Source organism: Bos indicus x Bos taurus, chromosome 13 (assembly GCF_003369695.1).
Source record: "Bos indicus x Bos taurus breed Angus x Brahman F1 hybrid chromosome 13, Bos_hybrid_MaternalHap_v2.0, whole genome shotgun sequence".
In the NCBI taxonomy this organism is placed as follows: Eukaryota; Metazoa; Chordata; class Mammalia; order Artiodactyla; family Bovidae; genus Bos; species Bos indicus x Bos taurus.
In genome coordinates, this window is record NC_040088.1 from 80,868,766 (window position 1) to 80,884,495 (window position 15,730).

General features: G+C 40.2%; 1 protein-coding gene across 2 annotated transcripts in view; it reads left to right on the forward strand.

Moving 5' to 3' along the window:
- Positions 1–15,730, forward strand: part of PAK5 (p21 (RAC1) activated kinase 5) — a 426,783-nt gene that overhangs the window by 297,397 nt on the left and 113,656 nt on the right. For both annotated transcript variants that reach the window (XM_027560315.1, XM_027560316.1), the window contains exon 3: positions 14,475–14,688. In XM_027560315.1, coding sequence (XP_027416116.1) covers positions 14,485–14,688 — 204 coding nt within the window. In that variant the 5' untranslated portion in view covers positions 14,475–14,484. The remainder of the gene's footprint in view (positions 1–14,474; positions 14,689–15,730) is intronic.

Below are 15,730 nucleotides of genomic sequence, written 5' to 3' on the forward strand. Positions count from 1 at the left end.
CCAACTTTTTCACTCTCCTCTTCCACTTTCATCAAGAGGCTCTTTAGTTCTTCTTCACTTTCTGCCATAAGGGTGGTGTCATCTGCATATCTGAGGTTATTGATATTTCTCCCAGCAATCTTGATTCCACCTTGCACTTCATCCAGCCCAGCATTTCTCATGATGTACTCTGCATATAAATTAAATAAGCAAGGTGACAATATACAGCCTTGACGTACTCCTTTTCCTATTAGGAACCAGTCTTCTTCCCATAAGCTCCAACAGAAGCCCAACTCTATGAGGTTTTTCAAACTTTTGTCAGAAAGGCTAATAACTTATTTTTGAAAATAAGACAGATACCATTGCCACTGCCTAGGAAAAGCCCATGTTCTCATAGGAGGTGGTATTCGCATCTGACCTCAGATGAGATGGAGCAAAAAAATTAGGCAAGTGTTTGTGTAGCACATCTGACCAATCTAAATAAAGCAAAATTAAGGTTATTTAAGGTTATTTTGCTCTATGTGAAATTCTGATGCATCAGTTTTTGTCTTCTTGGAGACTGAAGGAAAGAAAGCAGTCACTAATATTCCTGAACTTGACAGTGTTTCCAATCATGATTTATAGATCTCTTTTGATTGCCAGCCATACACACATAATCCTATCTTCAGTCACCTGGGAAGTTGGAGAATTAGATGATAACAACACATGCCATTTATTTCATAGTTTCTGTTGCAAAGACCTCTAAAATCTTTGTACCTAATATGGGAATTTGGAGGACTTTATTCCTATTGTTGGAGAATGTAGCTCCCTGCAGTGGACTTTTTAAAGAGAGAACAAGGGTCTTAGTATGCTATCCTGATTGGTGAATGCCAGAAATTGGAGCATTCTGCTGCCAGTTTCCATATTTAGAGGTCACTCTCAGTTCTATGGACTTCATTGGTGGCTCAGATGGCAAAGAATCTGCCTGCAGTACTGGAGACCTGGGTTCAGTCCCTGGCTTGAGAAGATCCCCTAGAGGAGGACATGGCAACCCACTCCAGTATTCTTGCTTGGAGAATCCCCATGGAAAGAGGAGTCTGGTGGGCTATAGTCCATGGGGTCACAAAGGGTTGGACACAACTGAGCGATTAAGCACACACTCAGTGCTACGCTGGAGCTGGCTTACATGACTGTTGAGAGTCAATGAGTGCTTCTTTGTTCAACAGTGTCACATGGTAGCTTGGAGTCAGCCATGATGAAACTATTTGCACCACGGAATTTGGCAAACACAACAATAAGGGCTGTTTGTTCCTTTCTAACCTCCTTAAAAGAGCCAGTCATTCACCATTTACCAGTATACCACTGTTATTAACTGTGGTCCTAATTCACTACCTGTCCTGATTGCCACACCCTTTGTAATATGACTTTATAGTTCTTCTCTTTAGGAGGTGGACTCTGTCTCCTACACCTGGAATCTGGGCTGGACCTATGACTTGCACTGATTATAGATTATAACAGAACCAGCAGTGCACCTGTCTCAAGCCTAGGTCTCAAGAGGCCTCACTTCTGCACTCTCCTAGAACCCTGATATCATCATAGTAAGCCTGTGCTATTCTACTGAAAGAAGAGAGTCCATGTGGCCATCCTAGGCCAGTCAGTATCTAGCCAACCACAGCTGACCACAGATCATAGCAGCAAGTGTGGATAAGACCAGAAGTAACACCTAACTGAGCTTAGCACAGATTGCCAGCCCACAATGTTGTGAGCTAAATAAGTAGTTGTCATTTTAAGTCACTAATTATTGGGATTGTTTGTTATGCACAAAAGCTAACTGATAAACTAATTTTGTAATTTACATTAAGTTTTAAACAAATGGATATATTGCCAGGATTAACACATCATTCAATGTCTATTTGGGAATTTCTGCTCCACTTAAAGAATCACTTTGAAAGTACTTTCTGTCTTAAGTTTTCCTACCTATTACCCTCAGAGAAAGTAGACAAGGATATTTGGACATTAGTATCAATGGAGTAGAATGAAAAAGGAAAGTAGAGAATCTAGAATTATGTAGATATTGTCTACCTCAAGATGGTGGGCCATGCCATTCCCCCTTCAATCAATACTGCTTCTACTATACAGGCTATTTTGGTTTCTTGAACATGGTAAGTTCTTTTCTCTTTTGGGGCCATTATCTTTAGTCTTCTTTCTTTCTGGACTGTTCTGTCTCAACTTTTCAAGAACTATACCTTCTCATTTATGAAGGCTAAAATCTAAACATTCTTCACCAATATCTGCATTACAAGTAGCCACAAAACTACTTCCTTCAAAAGTTACTCTATCACAGTGATAGTCAATAGAAATAAATGAGGTATATTTAATTTTGAATATTCTAGTAACTGTATTTTAAAATGCAAGAAGTGAAATTAACTTAAATGATGTATTTTCCTTAGTTCAAAATATTATTTAAATACATAATATAAAAAATTAGTAAGTCTCATGACTACATTAGACCTGTACAGTAATATTCATACCAGCTTTATTTATAATAGTCAAAAATTGGAGACAATAAAACTGTCACTCAGTAGGTAAATGGTTAAACAGATCATAATGGTACAACATATCACAGAATATTACTCCGCAATAAAAAGAAGCAAACTATTGAAACACAAATCAACTTGGTGGATCTCAAGGGCATTATGCTCCATGCCCAAAAAAAAAAGAAAAGCCAATCTCAAATAGTCATACTCTGTGTGATGCCATTAATAGAATCAAAATTACAAATTTATGGAAATAAAAAACAAGATTAGCAGTTGCCAGGGCTGAGGAGGGTAGGTGTGACAGGAGGGAGATCTTTGTGCGGATGCGACAGTTTTGTGTCTTGATTGTGCTAGTGGTTACATGAATCTACACACGTGAATGATGTAGTACAAAATACACACACTTTACCAATGTCTGATTCCTGGTTTTGATTTTATACTGCTGCTGCTAAGTCGCGTCAGTCATGTTCGACTCTGCGACCCCATAGACGGCAGCCCACTAGGCTCTTCTGTCCCTGGGATTCTCCAGGCAAGAATACTAGAGTGGGTTGTCATTTCCTTCTCCAGGGGATCTTCCTGACCCAGGGATTGAACCTGTGAACCCATGTCTCCTGCATTGGCTGTACTGTGCTTAGTCACTCAGTCATGTCCAACTCTTTGTAACTCAGGCTCCTCTGTCCATGGGGTTTCTCCAGACAAGAATACTGGAGTGGGTTGCCATGCCCTCCTCCATGGGATCTTCCCAGTCCAGGGATCAAACCCAGGTCTCTTGCATTGCAGGCAAATTCTTTACTGTCTGAGCCACCAGGGAAACCTGAATTGGCAGTCAGATTCTTTACCACAGAGGCAGCAGATGGTTCAGTGGTAAAGAATCTCCCTGTAATGCAGGAGACACACATTCTGTCCCTGGGTCAGGAAGATCTCCTGGAGAAGGAAATGGCAACCCATTGCAGTATTCGTGCCTGGGAAATTGCATGGACAGAGGAACTTTGCAGGCTATAGTCCATGGGGTCACAAAAGAGTCAGATACTACTTTAGCAATACATGACAACAGCTCTATTGATGCTATTCTACAAAGCATAATTTTCTTCTTGCTCCTATTTTAACACTATCTATCACTGTGGACACTGTGAAAATGATTAGGATTTAAATATTTTCCTCAAAGCATGCCTTTTGTCAGCCCTGGATATTGGATGATAGATAAAATGAGTTGGATGAATTGAAGCCAGGATGGAGAACTGAGTTAGATCAGAGTGGTCTTGCAATGTGGATGGTCTATACAGTGTGGAGTTGGATAAATGGATATGATAAATCCAACTTCAGTCACAGCCTACAATCAGGACAGAATTGGAAAGCTAAGATGAGAAGGAACCAGCAGATATGTGAGATCCAAACAGCTTGATCAATGAGAGGTACCTAGGCGATCCGCACAGTAGAGAAAGACAAAGAAAAAGCAAGGAGTTACAGATGGAGACTAAGTTCAAATTCGAAGGATAAAAATTATAAGTCAGATGCTTCTAAGGAGGTTGAGAAGGCAGGTGCTGTTGGATCAGGGAGCAAGTCAGAAGAGTACACAGAGCATGAGGGGGCATCTGGATTATGAGGATCTGTGCATATAAATAAAGGCCAGATACAAAAATAGTCCCTTTGTTGGCACAACATGCTTTGAAGCAGTTTTTCTGGAATGGGAAGCACCCGGTACAACAGTGGGCTGCTCCATGGGTGATGTCCAGGAGACATTCTGCATTAAAAGAATCCAAGGAAAGGAAAGCATGTCATTTACCCCTTTTTGTATATGATATGATATTTTTTCTTAGGAAACAGCTTTATTTTTGATGATATTATAAACCCATCCCAAGTTATTAATATTTCTTCTGAATCCCAAATTATATACATGTTCTATTTTACCTAAAGCAACTTAACTAAAAGTCTGGTGAATCTTTCGTTCCTGAATCTGAAGGTATGCCAAACATGTGTCTGAGCAATGAAATCTCAACGGGGCGATGGTGTGTCAGTGCCATCCCCCTGCAGTGCAGTTTCTCAGACAGCCATCTTTCTTCTACCAATGACAGGCCAGTCATTAAACCTAAATTATCTGAACACAGGTTGGTATTCAGAAGTGCTTAAATATCCATTACTGCATTTACCAAGTTCTTCAAATGAGATCTGAGGCTAAAAAGAGAAAAATCTCTTCACGAGGAGGTCAATGAGCAAAGACTCACTTCTGAGATGTACATCAAAGGCACCATCATTCAATTCTGTGGTTGTCCTGTAACCATCCAGATGTCTGTCCAGCTGAAAACCTTAATAGTCCAGTAATTACACTGACTCCTCAGTTCTGCTGTAGAGCCTGAAATCACAGTCTAGGCAGTTGTCAGAGCCAAAGCTTAGACCAATGCCTTCTTGATGGTGAGAGAGGTAAGAACAAAAAGATTGTCTAATAAGTCGACTCTAATAAGTTGGCTCCAGCTCTGCCTTCTTACTTCTATGTCACTCCATCTTCAATGTGGCCTCTCTCTGCTAACTACCTCCTTGCAGGCCAGAGTTCCTGGAGCATGTCTATACCATTATTACTTATTATTATAAAATATACATAACATAAAATTCACTATTTTTTTTCATTCTGCCTTATTTTATTTTTTATGATTTTTATTTGGGGGAAAATTGCTTTACAATGTTGTGTTGGTTTCTGCTGTGCAACAACACAAATCAGCCATAATTATACATGTATCACCTCCTGCTTGAGCCTCCATTACTTCCCCAAGTCCCACCCCTCTAGGTCATCAGATGTCAGGCTGGGCTCCCTGTGCTATATAGTAACGTTTCACCAGCTATCTATTTGACAAAGGGTAGTGTATATGTTGACGCCACCTTCTCCATTCATCCCACTCTATTCTTCCCCCATTGTGTCCATAAGCCCATTCTCTATAACTAAGTTTCCATTCCTTCCCTGCAAACAGGTTCATCAATACCATTTTTCTAGATTCCATATATATGCATTAGTATATGATATTTGTTTTTCTCTTCCTGACTTGCTTCACTGTATATGACAGGCTCTAGGTTAATCTACCACATTGGAACTGATTCAGATATATTATTTTTTATGGCTGAGTAATATTCCATTGTATATATGTGCCATATCTTCTTTATCTGGTCATCTGTCAATGGGCATCCAGGTTGCTTCCATGTCCTAGCTGTTGTAAATAGTGCTTCAATGAACATAGGGGTACATATGTCTTTTTCAATTATGGTTTTCTCAGGTCATACGCCCAGTAGAGGGATTTCTGGGTCATATGGTAGCTTTATTCCTAGTTTTTCCAGGAATCTCCATTCTGTTTTTTTCAGTTATATCAATTTACATTTCTTCCAACTGTGCAAGATGTTTCCTTTTTCTTCACATCCTCACAGAATTTATTGTTTGCAGATTTTTTTTTTATGTTGATGGCCATTCTGATTAGTGTGAGATGATACCTCATTTTATGTGTACAGTTCTAAGGACATGAACATCATTGTGCAACTATCACTACCATCCGTCTTCAGAACTTTACCCAAACTCTGTGCCCATTAAATAGTAAGTTCCCATTCTCCCATCTTTCCAGCCCCTGGCAACACCATTATACTCTCTGTCACTATCAGTTTGACTCCTTTAGGTACCTCATACATGTGGAATCATACAATATTTGGCCCTCTGGGTCTGGCTTATTTCACTTAATATCTTCAAGGTTTATCCACACTGTTGCATGTGTTTCAAATACTTTTCAATGATTTTGAAAATGCTAGAAAAATAATACCTTGTGAATTTTTATACTGTGGTCCTAACTCAATTCAGAGCACCTTATGAGCATGCCAATGTTTTGGAAACTACAGGTATTTTACATCATTATAGCACTGCTCTTACTGATTATTCCAACTCTACTTATTAATAAAGAATGGCAGAAGTTACAAAACATATATAAATTACTTAACATATAAAAATATATATATAAAACAAATCACACTTTGAGCAAGAAAATTAAAATAGAATTCATAGTCCTAAAATTTTGAACTAAAAATATTCAGGAGAATAAAAAAATGTTAATGGCCAGTAGTCATGTGTTTTCTAGGCCAGTGGGCATGCTTGCCATCAAATAGAGGTTTTAAATCTACCTACAAGTTTACTTCATTTTCTACATAAACAGGAAGAATGTCCTTATAAGTTTTCCCCTACATGCTTGTGATGGTTAACACTATGTGTCAACTTGACTGGGCCAAGGAATGTCCAGATAGTTGGTATATGTTGTTTCTGGGAATGTTTCTGGAAGAGATTAGCATTTGAACTGGTGAACTGAATAATGCAGATGACCCTCCCCAATGTGGGTAAGCATCATCGAATTCCCAGAGGGCCCCATGGAACAAAAAGATCAAGGAAGGGTGAATTCACTCTTTCCCTACTTGAGCTGAGACCTCTGTCTTCTCCTGCCCTTAGACATTGGTGCCTCTAGTTATTGTGTTTTCATAGTCAGACTGGGTCCTACACCACCAGCCCCTGACTCTCAGGGCTGTCGACATGGACAGAATTACACAGCTAGCCTTCCTGGTTGTCCAGCTTGCAGTGTGTCACGGGGCATCTTGGCCAACATAACCACGTTAGCCAATCTATAATATTTCCTCTTATATACATCTATATAAATCCTATGTTTCTGTTTCTCAGATCTCTTGACTAATACAACGCTTGTTTCATAAGCCAAGAACCTGTGAGCTAAGAGACATTAGAGAGGCGAGAAGTAGGAGGCATTAGTTTTATCTATCATATGTAGTTTCTTAAAATATCTCCACCTGCTCATCAAGTTGTAAATGTTCAATTCAACAATCAAAAGAGATATTTCATTCCCAGCCTACATGTCACTTTCAGTGGATATAGCTACCACAAAACTGGGTAGCTTTTGCCAATATTCAAAAACTTCAGCAAGTAATGTATTAATAGAACAGTAGAAACAAAGGTGAAAGGGCCCAAGGTTAGAAATCTACTCATGATTCAAACACCTTGCTGAATACTTCTTCTATAGGAACTGCCACTTCTTGGGCAAGATGAGAATCTAAACACCTGTCACCATTGGGAAAACTAAGTTGTGATCTGATGTGTCATTATTTCTCCAAAGGAGAGCAGCTTCGTGAATCACTTGTGAATGGCTGCCCTAGATATAATTTGAAAATGATGGTTGGTAGCCCTGTTTTTGTTTCCCCAAACTTTAAGCTTTTTGTTTTTTATTGGGGCATAGCTGATTAACAATGCTGTGGTACTTTCAGGTGAACAGTGAAGGGACTCAGCCATATAAATACATGTATCTATTCTCCCCCCAAATCCCCATCCCGTTCAGGCTGGCACATAACACTGAGCTGAGTTCCATGTGCTGTATAATAGGTCCTTGTTGGTTATCCATTTTAAATACAACAGTGTGTACATGTCCTTCCCAAAGTCTCTGACTCTCCCTTCCTCCCTGGAAACCACAAGTTTATTTTCTAAGTCTGTGAGTCTCTTTCTATTTTATAAGTAAGTTCATTTGTATCATTTCCTTTTAGATTCCACATATAAGGGATGTCATATGATATTTCTCCTTCTCTGTCTGATTTCTGTCATTCAGTATGATACTGTCTCCCCTGGTGACCCAGACTGTAAAGAATCTGCCTGTAATGTGGGAGACCTGGGTTCAATCCCTGGGTTGGGAAAATCCCGTGGAGAAGGGAATGGCAACCCACTCCAGTATTCTTGCCTTGGAAATCCTACGGAAAGAGAAGCCTGGCAGATTACAGTCCATGGGGTCACAAAGAGTCAGGCACGACTGAGCAACTGACATTTTCACAGGTCCATCATGTTGCTCCAGATGGCATTATTTAATTCATTTTAATGGTTATGTAATATTCCATTGTATGTATGTATGCATGTATGTGTGTGTGTGTGTGTGTATATATATATATACATACCACATCTTCTTTATCCATTCCTCTGTCAATGGGCATTTAGGTTTCTTCCATGTTTTGGCTATTGTAAACAGTACTATAATGAACACTGGGGCGCATGTATCCTTTTGGATCATGTCTTCTCCAGATATATGCCCAGGTATGGAATTATAATGATGCTTAAAATTCTCCAAGCCAGGCTTTAGCAATATGTGACCCGTGAACTTCCTGATGTTCAAGCTGGTTTTAGAAAAGGCAGAGGAACCAGAAATCAAATTGCCAACATCTGCTGGATCATGGAGAAAGCAAAAGAGTTCCATAAAAACATCTAATTCTGCTTTATTGACTATGCCAAAGCCTTTGACTGTGTGGATCACAATAAACTATAGAAAATTCTGAAAGAGATGGGAATACCAGACCACCTGATCTGCCTCTTGAGAAATTTGTATGCAGGTCAGGAAGCAACAGTTAGAACTGGACATGGAACAACAGACTGGTTCCAAATAGGAATAGGAGTTCATCAAGGCTGTATATTGTCACCCTGTTTATTTAACTTCTATGCAGAGTACATCAAGAGAAATGCTGGACTGGAAGAAACACAAGCTGGAATCAAGATTGTCGGGAGAAATATCAATAACCTCAGATATGCAGATAACACCTTTCTCCTTTGCAGATTCTGCATTGTGTTCTTTCACTGCAATAATTCATCATCATGAGCATCACTCTGTGCTGAGTCCTGTGAGTCCTCCTAATACATCAAACCATGGGGTGGTATTGAGGACCCCGCACCAGAGGATTATCATGAGTTTTAAGTGAGCTCAGACACACTGAACAGTTAGCACTTTTCCAGACTAAGCAGGTACTCATCCTAGAGAAGTCCTTTACCAAGCAGGTCTGGATTTGAGGAGGATTTCCATACTATCTTTGGCCTGAATGTGAGATTCCTCAGTGCTATCAGGGGAGTGGACATCACTCATGGAACGTCACTGTAGACTTTGGAGATTCCCTCTCTGCTTTTAGTCATGTGTGAGGGTCATAGGAACATGACTCTAGAGTTTACAGCTTCCTTTTCTTTTTAAGTTGTTTCTTCTTTAACTCAAACTTACTAGACACCTAGAACTATATTTACTACCATTTAAATTACAGTTGTATAGTATCACATGATGAAATGTAGGCAAATTAATTCAGCTGTGGGTTTCCTCTGTCTTATTTTACAACAAGAATAGTATTAGTTCATTAATATTTTCTTTTTTTATATTCTCACTTGAATGCCATAGCAACCAGTGAGAAATTCACAGTTGGAAAGGAAATAGTAAGACATTTCTATTCTGGTTCTAAAAATGTTTGATCTAACATTCTCAGTTCTTGTTCAAGTATGAATATATGCAAATCCTCAAATGATTTTTCTACAACAATTGTCACCTGGTTTCTAAAAATGATCATGAAGTTTATTAAAATGTCAAGTGGAGTCAACCAATGCATGACCAAATTATATTTCAAATATATTTATATTTTCATAAAATAATACTGAGAGATGGTGTATAGAGTCACTTACTTATTTGGCATAATTTCTTGGCCACAGAAAACCTTCTAGGCCCTTGACAAACCAGACGATAGCATCACAATTAAGACTCCAATGAGTGGACACAATATAACAGCTAATATGGTTACCCAGATTGGGCACTGTGCTTGAGACTATGAAGCAACTAAAATAGAGAAAAGTGATGGGCATCTGAAGAGGCAGGGGATGGGATCATATCAGTTAGCATTTTTTGTGCAACGATCTGTTCCAAAATGTAATGGCTTAAAGCAACAGCCATTTTATTTATATTCTGATTCTGTAGGTTGATACTGTAGGTCCAGCTCAGCTGTTTGTTTGTTTTTTCCTGCTTGTTTTGACTGCTTACTAGTGGACAGCTGCAGGTCAGTGAGACAGCTGTTTCCAGGGCTCACTGGGCTGATGAGTGACTGGGTTACATGATCTGTCACCCCCTAACTAGATGGCCTGGCCTCGTTCTCACACTGGCTGGTTCCAAGAGCAGCATGGAGGCACACCCCAGGGGGCAAGCACGTTCCAGTCTTGTGTCATAATTTCTGTTGTCCTTTTGTGGATTACATATTCTGGTCCAGAGTCAGTGCTGGAGAGACCCACCCAAGGGTTGGACACTGGCAGGCATGAGACATCGAGGCCATTCCCGTAACAGTCTACTGCCGCTGCATCCTTTACTTCTTTATGCTCTGTCTGAGATGTTCTCAAATGTTTGAAATCAATTGACCTGTACTTATTAACCTAATTATAGTAAGGTACATAAAGAGTTTTTAAAAAATGTCATTATGTTTTCCAAGAGAGACAACGTGCCAAGGTATTTCTGAGCCCTTCCTATCTTTCGTTAGTTTTTCATTGTCACCTTATGTGAGTTTGCTAAATGAGTCTGAAGTAACAACCAGGATGGATGTGAAAATGGGTTTTGATAAAGTCAGGGGAGTTAATGCTATGAAGACTCTGATCCCTGTCAAGAGACTATATGCTGTGCTGTGGTCTGAATGTGTCTCTCCAAAATCCATGGGTTGACATTCTAATCCAAACGTTGTTTAGTCATTAAGTTGTGACTTAATGAGTTGAGTCTTTTGCGACTCCATGGACTGTAGCCAGGCTCCTCTGTCCATGGGATTTTGCAGGCAGGAATACTGGAGTGGGTCACCATTTCCTTCTCCAGGGGATCTTCCCAACTCAGGGGTCGAACGTGCATCTCCTGCATTTGCAGGTGAATTATTTACTGCTGAGCCATCCCCAAAGCCCCAGTGTGGTGGCAGTAGGAAGCGGGGCCTTTGGGAGGTGATTGTTCCTTGAAGTCGGAACTTCACGAATGGTATTAGTGCCCTTATTAGAAGAGATCAATGCAAGCTCCTTTGTCCCTTCCAACATGTGAAGTAACAGCAAAAAGACAGCCAACCAGAAAGCAGGTTCTCACCAGGTAGTGAAGGAATGGAAGCATTAGAAAACTAGAAGGAAGTCGGAAACCCCTGCTGGCTGAGCAGGGATAAACAGTTAAAAGAAAGAACAACAACAACAGAAGTTCAAAAGGAGGATGAAGGGAAGGGAGGGAGGGAGAGTGAAAAAGATGATGTTAACATCTGTGGAGCTCTGATCCTAGGTGTTCTTCACTAAATGTTCTGTTCTGGGTGATGTTAGTCTCTCAGCAAATAATTCTTGACCCCTACCATGTGGAGAAATATCAATAACCTCAGATATGCAGATGATACCACCCTTATGGCAGAAAGTGAGGAGGAACTGAAAAGTCTCTTGATGAAAGTGAAAGAGGAGAGTGAAAAAGTTGGCTTAAAGCTCAACATTCAGAAAACTAAGATCATGGCATCTGGTCCCATCACTTCATGGGAAATAGATGGGGAAACAGTGGAAACAGTGTCAGACTTTATTTTGGGGGGCTCCAAAATCACTGCAGATGGTGATTGCAGCCATGAAATTAAAAGACACTTACTCCTTGAAAGGAAAGTTATGACCAACCTAGATAGCATATTAAAAAGCAGAGATATAACTTTGCCAACAAAGGTCCATCTGGTCAAGGCTATGGTTTTTCCAGTGGTCACGTATGGATGTGAGAGTTGGACTGTGAAGAAACCTGAGCACCAAAGAATTGATGCTTTTGAACTGTGGTGTTGGTAGGAGACTCTTGAGAGTCCCTTGGACTGCAAGGAGATCCAACCAGTCCATTCTAGAGGAGATCAGTCCGGGGTGTTCTTTGGAAGGAATAACGCTAAAACTGAAACTCCAGTACTTTGGCCACCTCATGCGAAGAGTTGACTCATTGGAAAAGACTCTGATGCTGGGAGGGATTGGGGGCAGGAGGAGAAGGGGATGACAGAGGATGAGATGGGTGGATGGCATCACCAACTCGATGGATGTGAGTTTCAGTGAACTCCGGGAATTGGTGATGGACAGGGAGGCCTGGCATGCTGCAATTCAAGGGGTTGCAAAGAATCGGACACGACTGAATGACTGAACTGAACTGAATTGACCATGTGCCAGACATTGGCCAAGAGTAACGAGCAAGTGGACGGCATCCCTGCTCTTATGAATCTTATATTCTAGAAGGGAAGACAGATAATAGGCATGCCATTGTTCAACTGACAGCAAGTGAATAAGCATGGAGAAAAATATGTACATGACTGTAGCAGTGTATGTGTATCCCACCTACTCAAGTCTGAGGGCTGGGATAAGGTTTCCCCCACAAAGTAACATTGAAGCCAATGCACCATGTTTTTAATAGGTGCAACAGGGTCGCTGGGATTCCCCAAATGATTGTGCTTGTCCTGTTCAATAAATTCAGAGAGGGAAAAACAGTCACCTGCGATCACAATGAATACTAAGTAGCATTCAAGCCCAGGGTACCTTATGTGTTTTCAATAAATGTAAAGCATAAAGTGATTATTTTACATATTTTCTACATGTATCTTTGTCATTTGTTGTTGCTTAGTGGCAAAGTCGTGTCCAACTCTTTTGGAAAGCCATAGCCTGTAGCCCACCAGGCTCTGCAGTCCATGGGATTTCCCAGGCAAGAATACTGGAGTGGGTTGCCCTTTCCTTCTTCAGGGATCTTCCCAACCGAGGGATTGAACCCGTGTCTCCTGTATTGGCAGGCACGTTGTCACTGAGCCACCAGGGAAGCCATAGGACCTTTTAAATAGGTAAACTGCATTGTTTCAAACAAGTAAAATACACTGTATAAAATTATAAATATATAGTATAAAGTAGATATTGTTCCCTGCTTCCTCCTGGCTCCCTTCTCTGCAGGCAATACCAGTCAATCTCTGGTATATTCATCCAGAGGTATGTTCCATACTTGTAGCACTTAGCACTCACTTTGTGCCAGGTGCTTTTCAGACATTTGTTTTACAAGTATTTACTTGGTTAATCCTAATAAAATTTTATGTGGCAAATATAATTATTAACCCCATTCTTCATGTTTACACATATTTTTCTGTACACATGTTTTAGATTTTAAGTGCACATCAGACTTTGAGATGCTTCTCCCTGTGTGCTAGTCAGCTTTTGCTTTGGTAACACCACATAACAAACAAATACAAGGTCTTAATGACTCCATGACAAACGTTTATTTCATACTCACAAGTCAGCTGTTGGTGTGACTCCAGCCTGGAGGTCAGATTTGTGTCTGCTTCATGCATCTCTCCTTCCAGAATCTTGGCTGAGGGAACATCATCCACTAGAGAGATGTGCATGCCAAGTGGCAGAAGTGTAAGAGGGAAGTGGAAACACAATACCTTCAAAAACCTCCACCCTGGGGACGTCCCTGGTGGTCCGGTGGCTAAGACTTTGCCTTCCCGTGCAGGGGTGCAGGTTTGATCCCACATGCCTTAGGGCCAAGAAAACAAGACAAAACATAACGCAGAAACAGTATTGTAACAAATCCAGTAAAGATAGTAAAAATCGTCCACATCAAAAAAATCTTAAAACATATCCACCCTGAACTGCAGGACTTTTTCTTCCTCCACAGTCCATTAGTTAAGGTGAGTCACATGACCAAACTCAGCGAGTTGGAAAACCCTAATCCACATGGCAAGTATAAGGAAAAAGCAAAATTTTTGAATGAAGTTGCCTCATCTACCGGAGAAGGCAACCCCACTCCAGTACTCTTGCCTGGAGAATCCCATGGACGGAGGAGCCTGGAAGGCTTCAGAGTTGGACACGACTGAGCGACTTCACTTTCACTTTTCACTTTCATGCATTGGCAACCCACTCCAGTGTTCTTGCCTGGAGAATCCCAGGGACGGGGGAGCCTGGTGGGCTGCCGACTATGGGGTCGCACAGAGTCGGACATGACTGAAGCAACTTAGCAGCAGCAGCAGCAGCCTCATCTATAGACTCTGAAAGTACAACTTGCATTGTCTGCAGCTAATAGTGGAAAAGCTGAAAAGACAGAACGATGAGTGAATTACTGATTTTCCTGTGGTCTTTTGGCTGGCAAGATAATAAACAGTTCTCTTTTCTGTTTCATTTCTCAGGTTTTGCATCATGTTTGGGAAAAAAAAGAAAAAGATTGAAATATCGGGCCCATCCAACTTTGAACACAGGGTTCACACTGGGTTTGATCCACAGGAACAGAAATTTACCGGCCTCCCACAGCAGTGGCACAGCCTGCTAGCAGACACCGCCAACAGGCCGAAGCCCATGGTGGACCCTTCCTGCATCACGCCCATCCAGCTGGCGCCCATGAAGGTATGGCCAGGACTTGCTCTTTAAGTTGGCTTGAAAAGCGTGACCTCATTTGATGCAGGGTGAGCTCTCAAATGCCTAAATCATGTATTTGTTTTAAACATCCATATATTATCCACAGTTATTCTTCAGTGATTATAATGTTCACCACTTACTGTAAATTGCAGCACATGAAAAGCAACCTCAGCTTTCAGATGTGAGTCTTTTTTACTCATATTCATACAGTGCAATCACAAAATAGGAAATTTTTATTTCTACTTTAAATGGTGTTTGTGTCAGTAACCTCTGAGTAGATATTATATTAGGCAGGCTTGTGTTGTTATGCATTTGCCCTCAGAATGTCTAAATTTTTATACAAAATTTAGTAAGAACAGGTTTTAACTATACTAAATGATTTTTATGTATGTATACACATATACATGCATATGCATATATATTTTGTATATAATAAAATATATTTATGTGTATACATACCTATAAATTATACATATTTAGTCTTCATAGTCTAAGAGAGAGAGATTTCAAATAAAAATGAATTATGTGATTCCTAAAATAAGATATAACTTACCTTAAACAAATAGCTAGATTTTTAAAAGGACTGTTCATCAGGATCATTGCATTAAAGTGGAAATCAGACTCAAAACATTTCAGATAGGTCAAGAGACTACCAAAAACTCAGCCTTTGCAGTTTACTTCTGTACATCAGGATGACAAGAATTCCCTGGGCCATCACATTGCCCAAAGGCTTCCTGTGGGAATTAAACATCATTGAAGTTTATCGTCATGTTATCCAATAGGTCAAATTCTGTCCTCACTTCTTATAACAGTAGGCATCTGAGCTATGTAAATACCTTATTCTGTATTAACATGCATATTAAATACACTGGGCTTAAATGATATGTAAAACAACAGTGGATGCATTTTTAAAGGGTGTAAAGAAGGAACCTAGCTGATAAATTACAAGAAATGCTTGTAAGAGATCACTTGCACTGAGTAACTTGGAATAGTGATTCTGTCATTTATTCATGGTCTTATTAGTCAATTT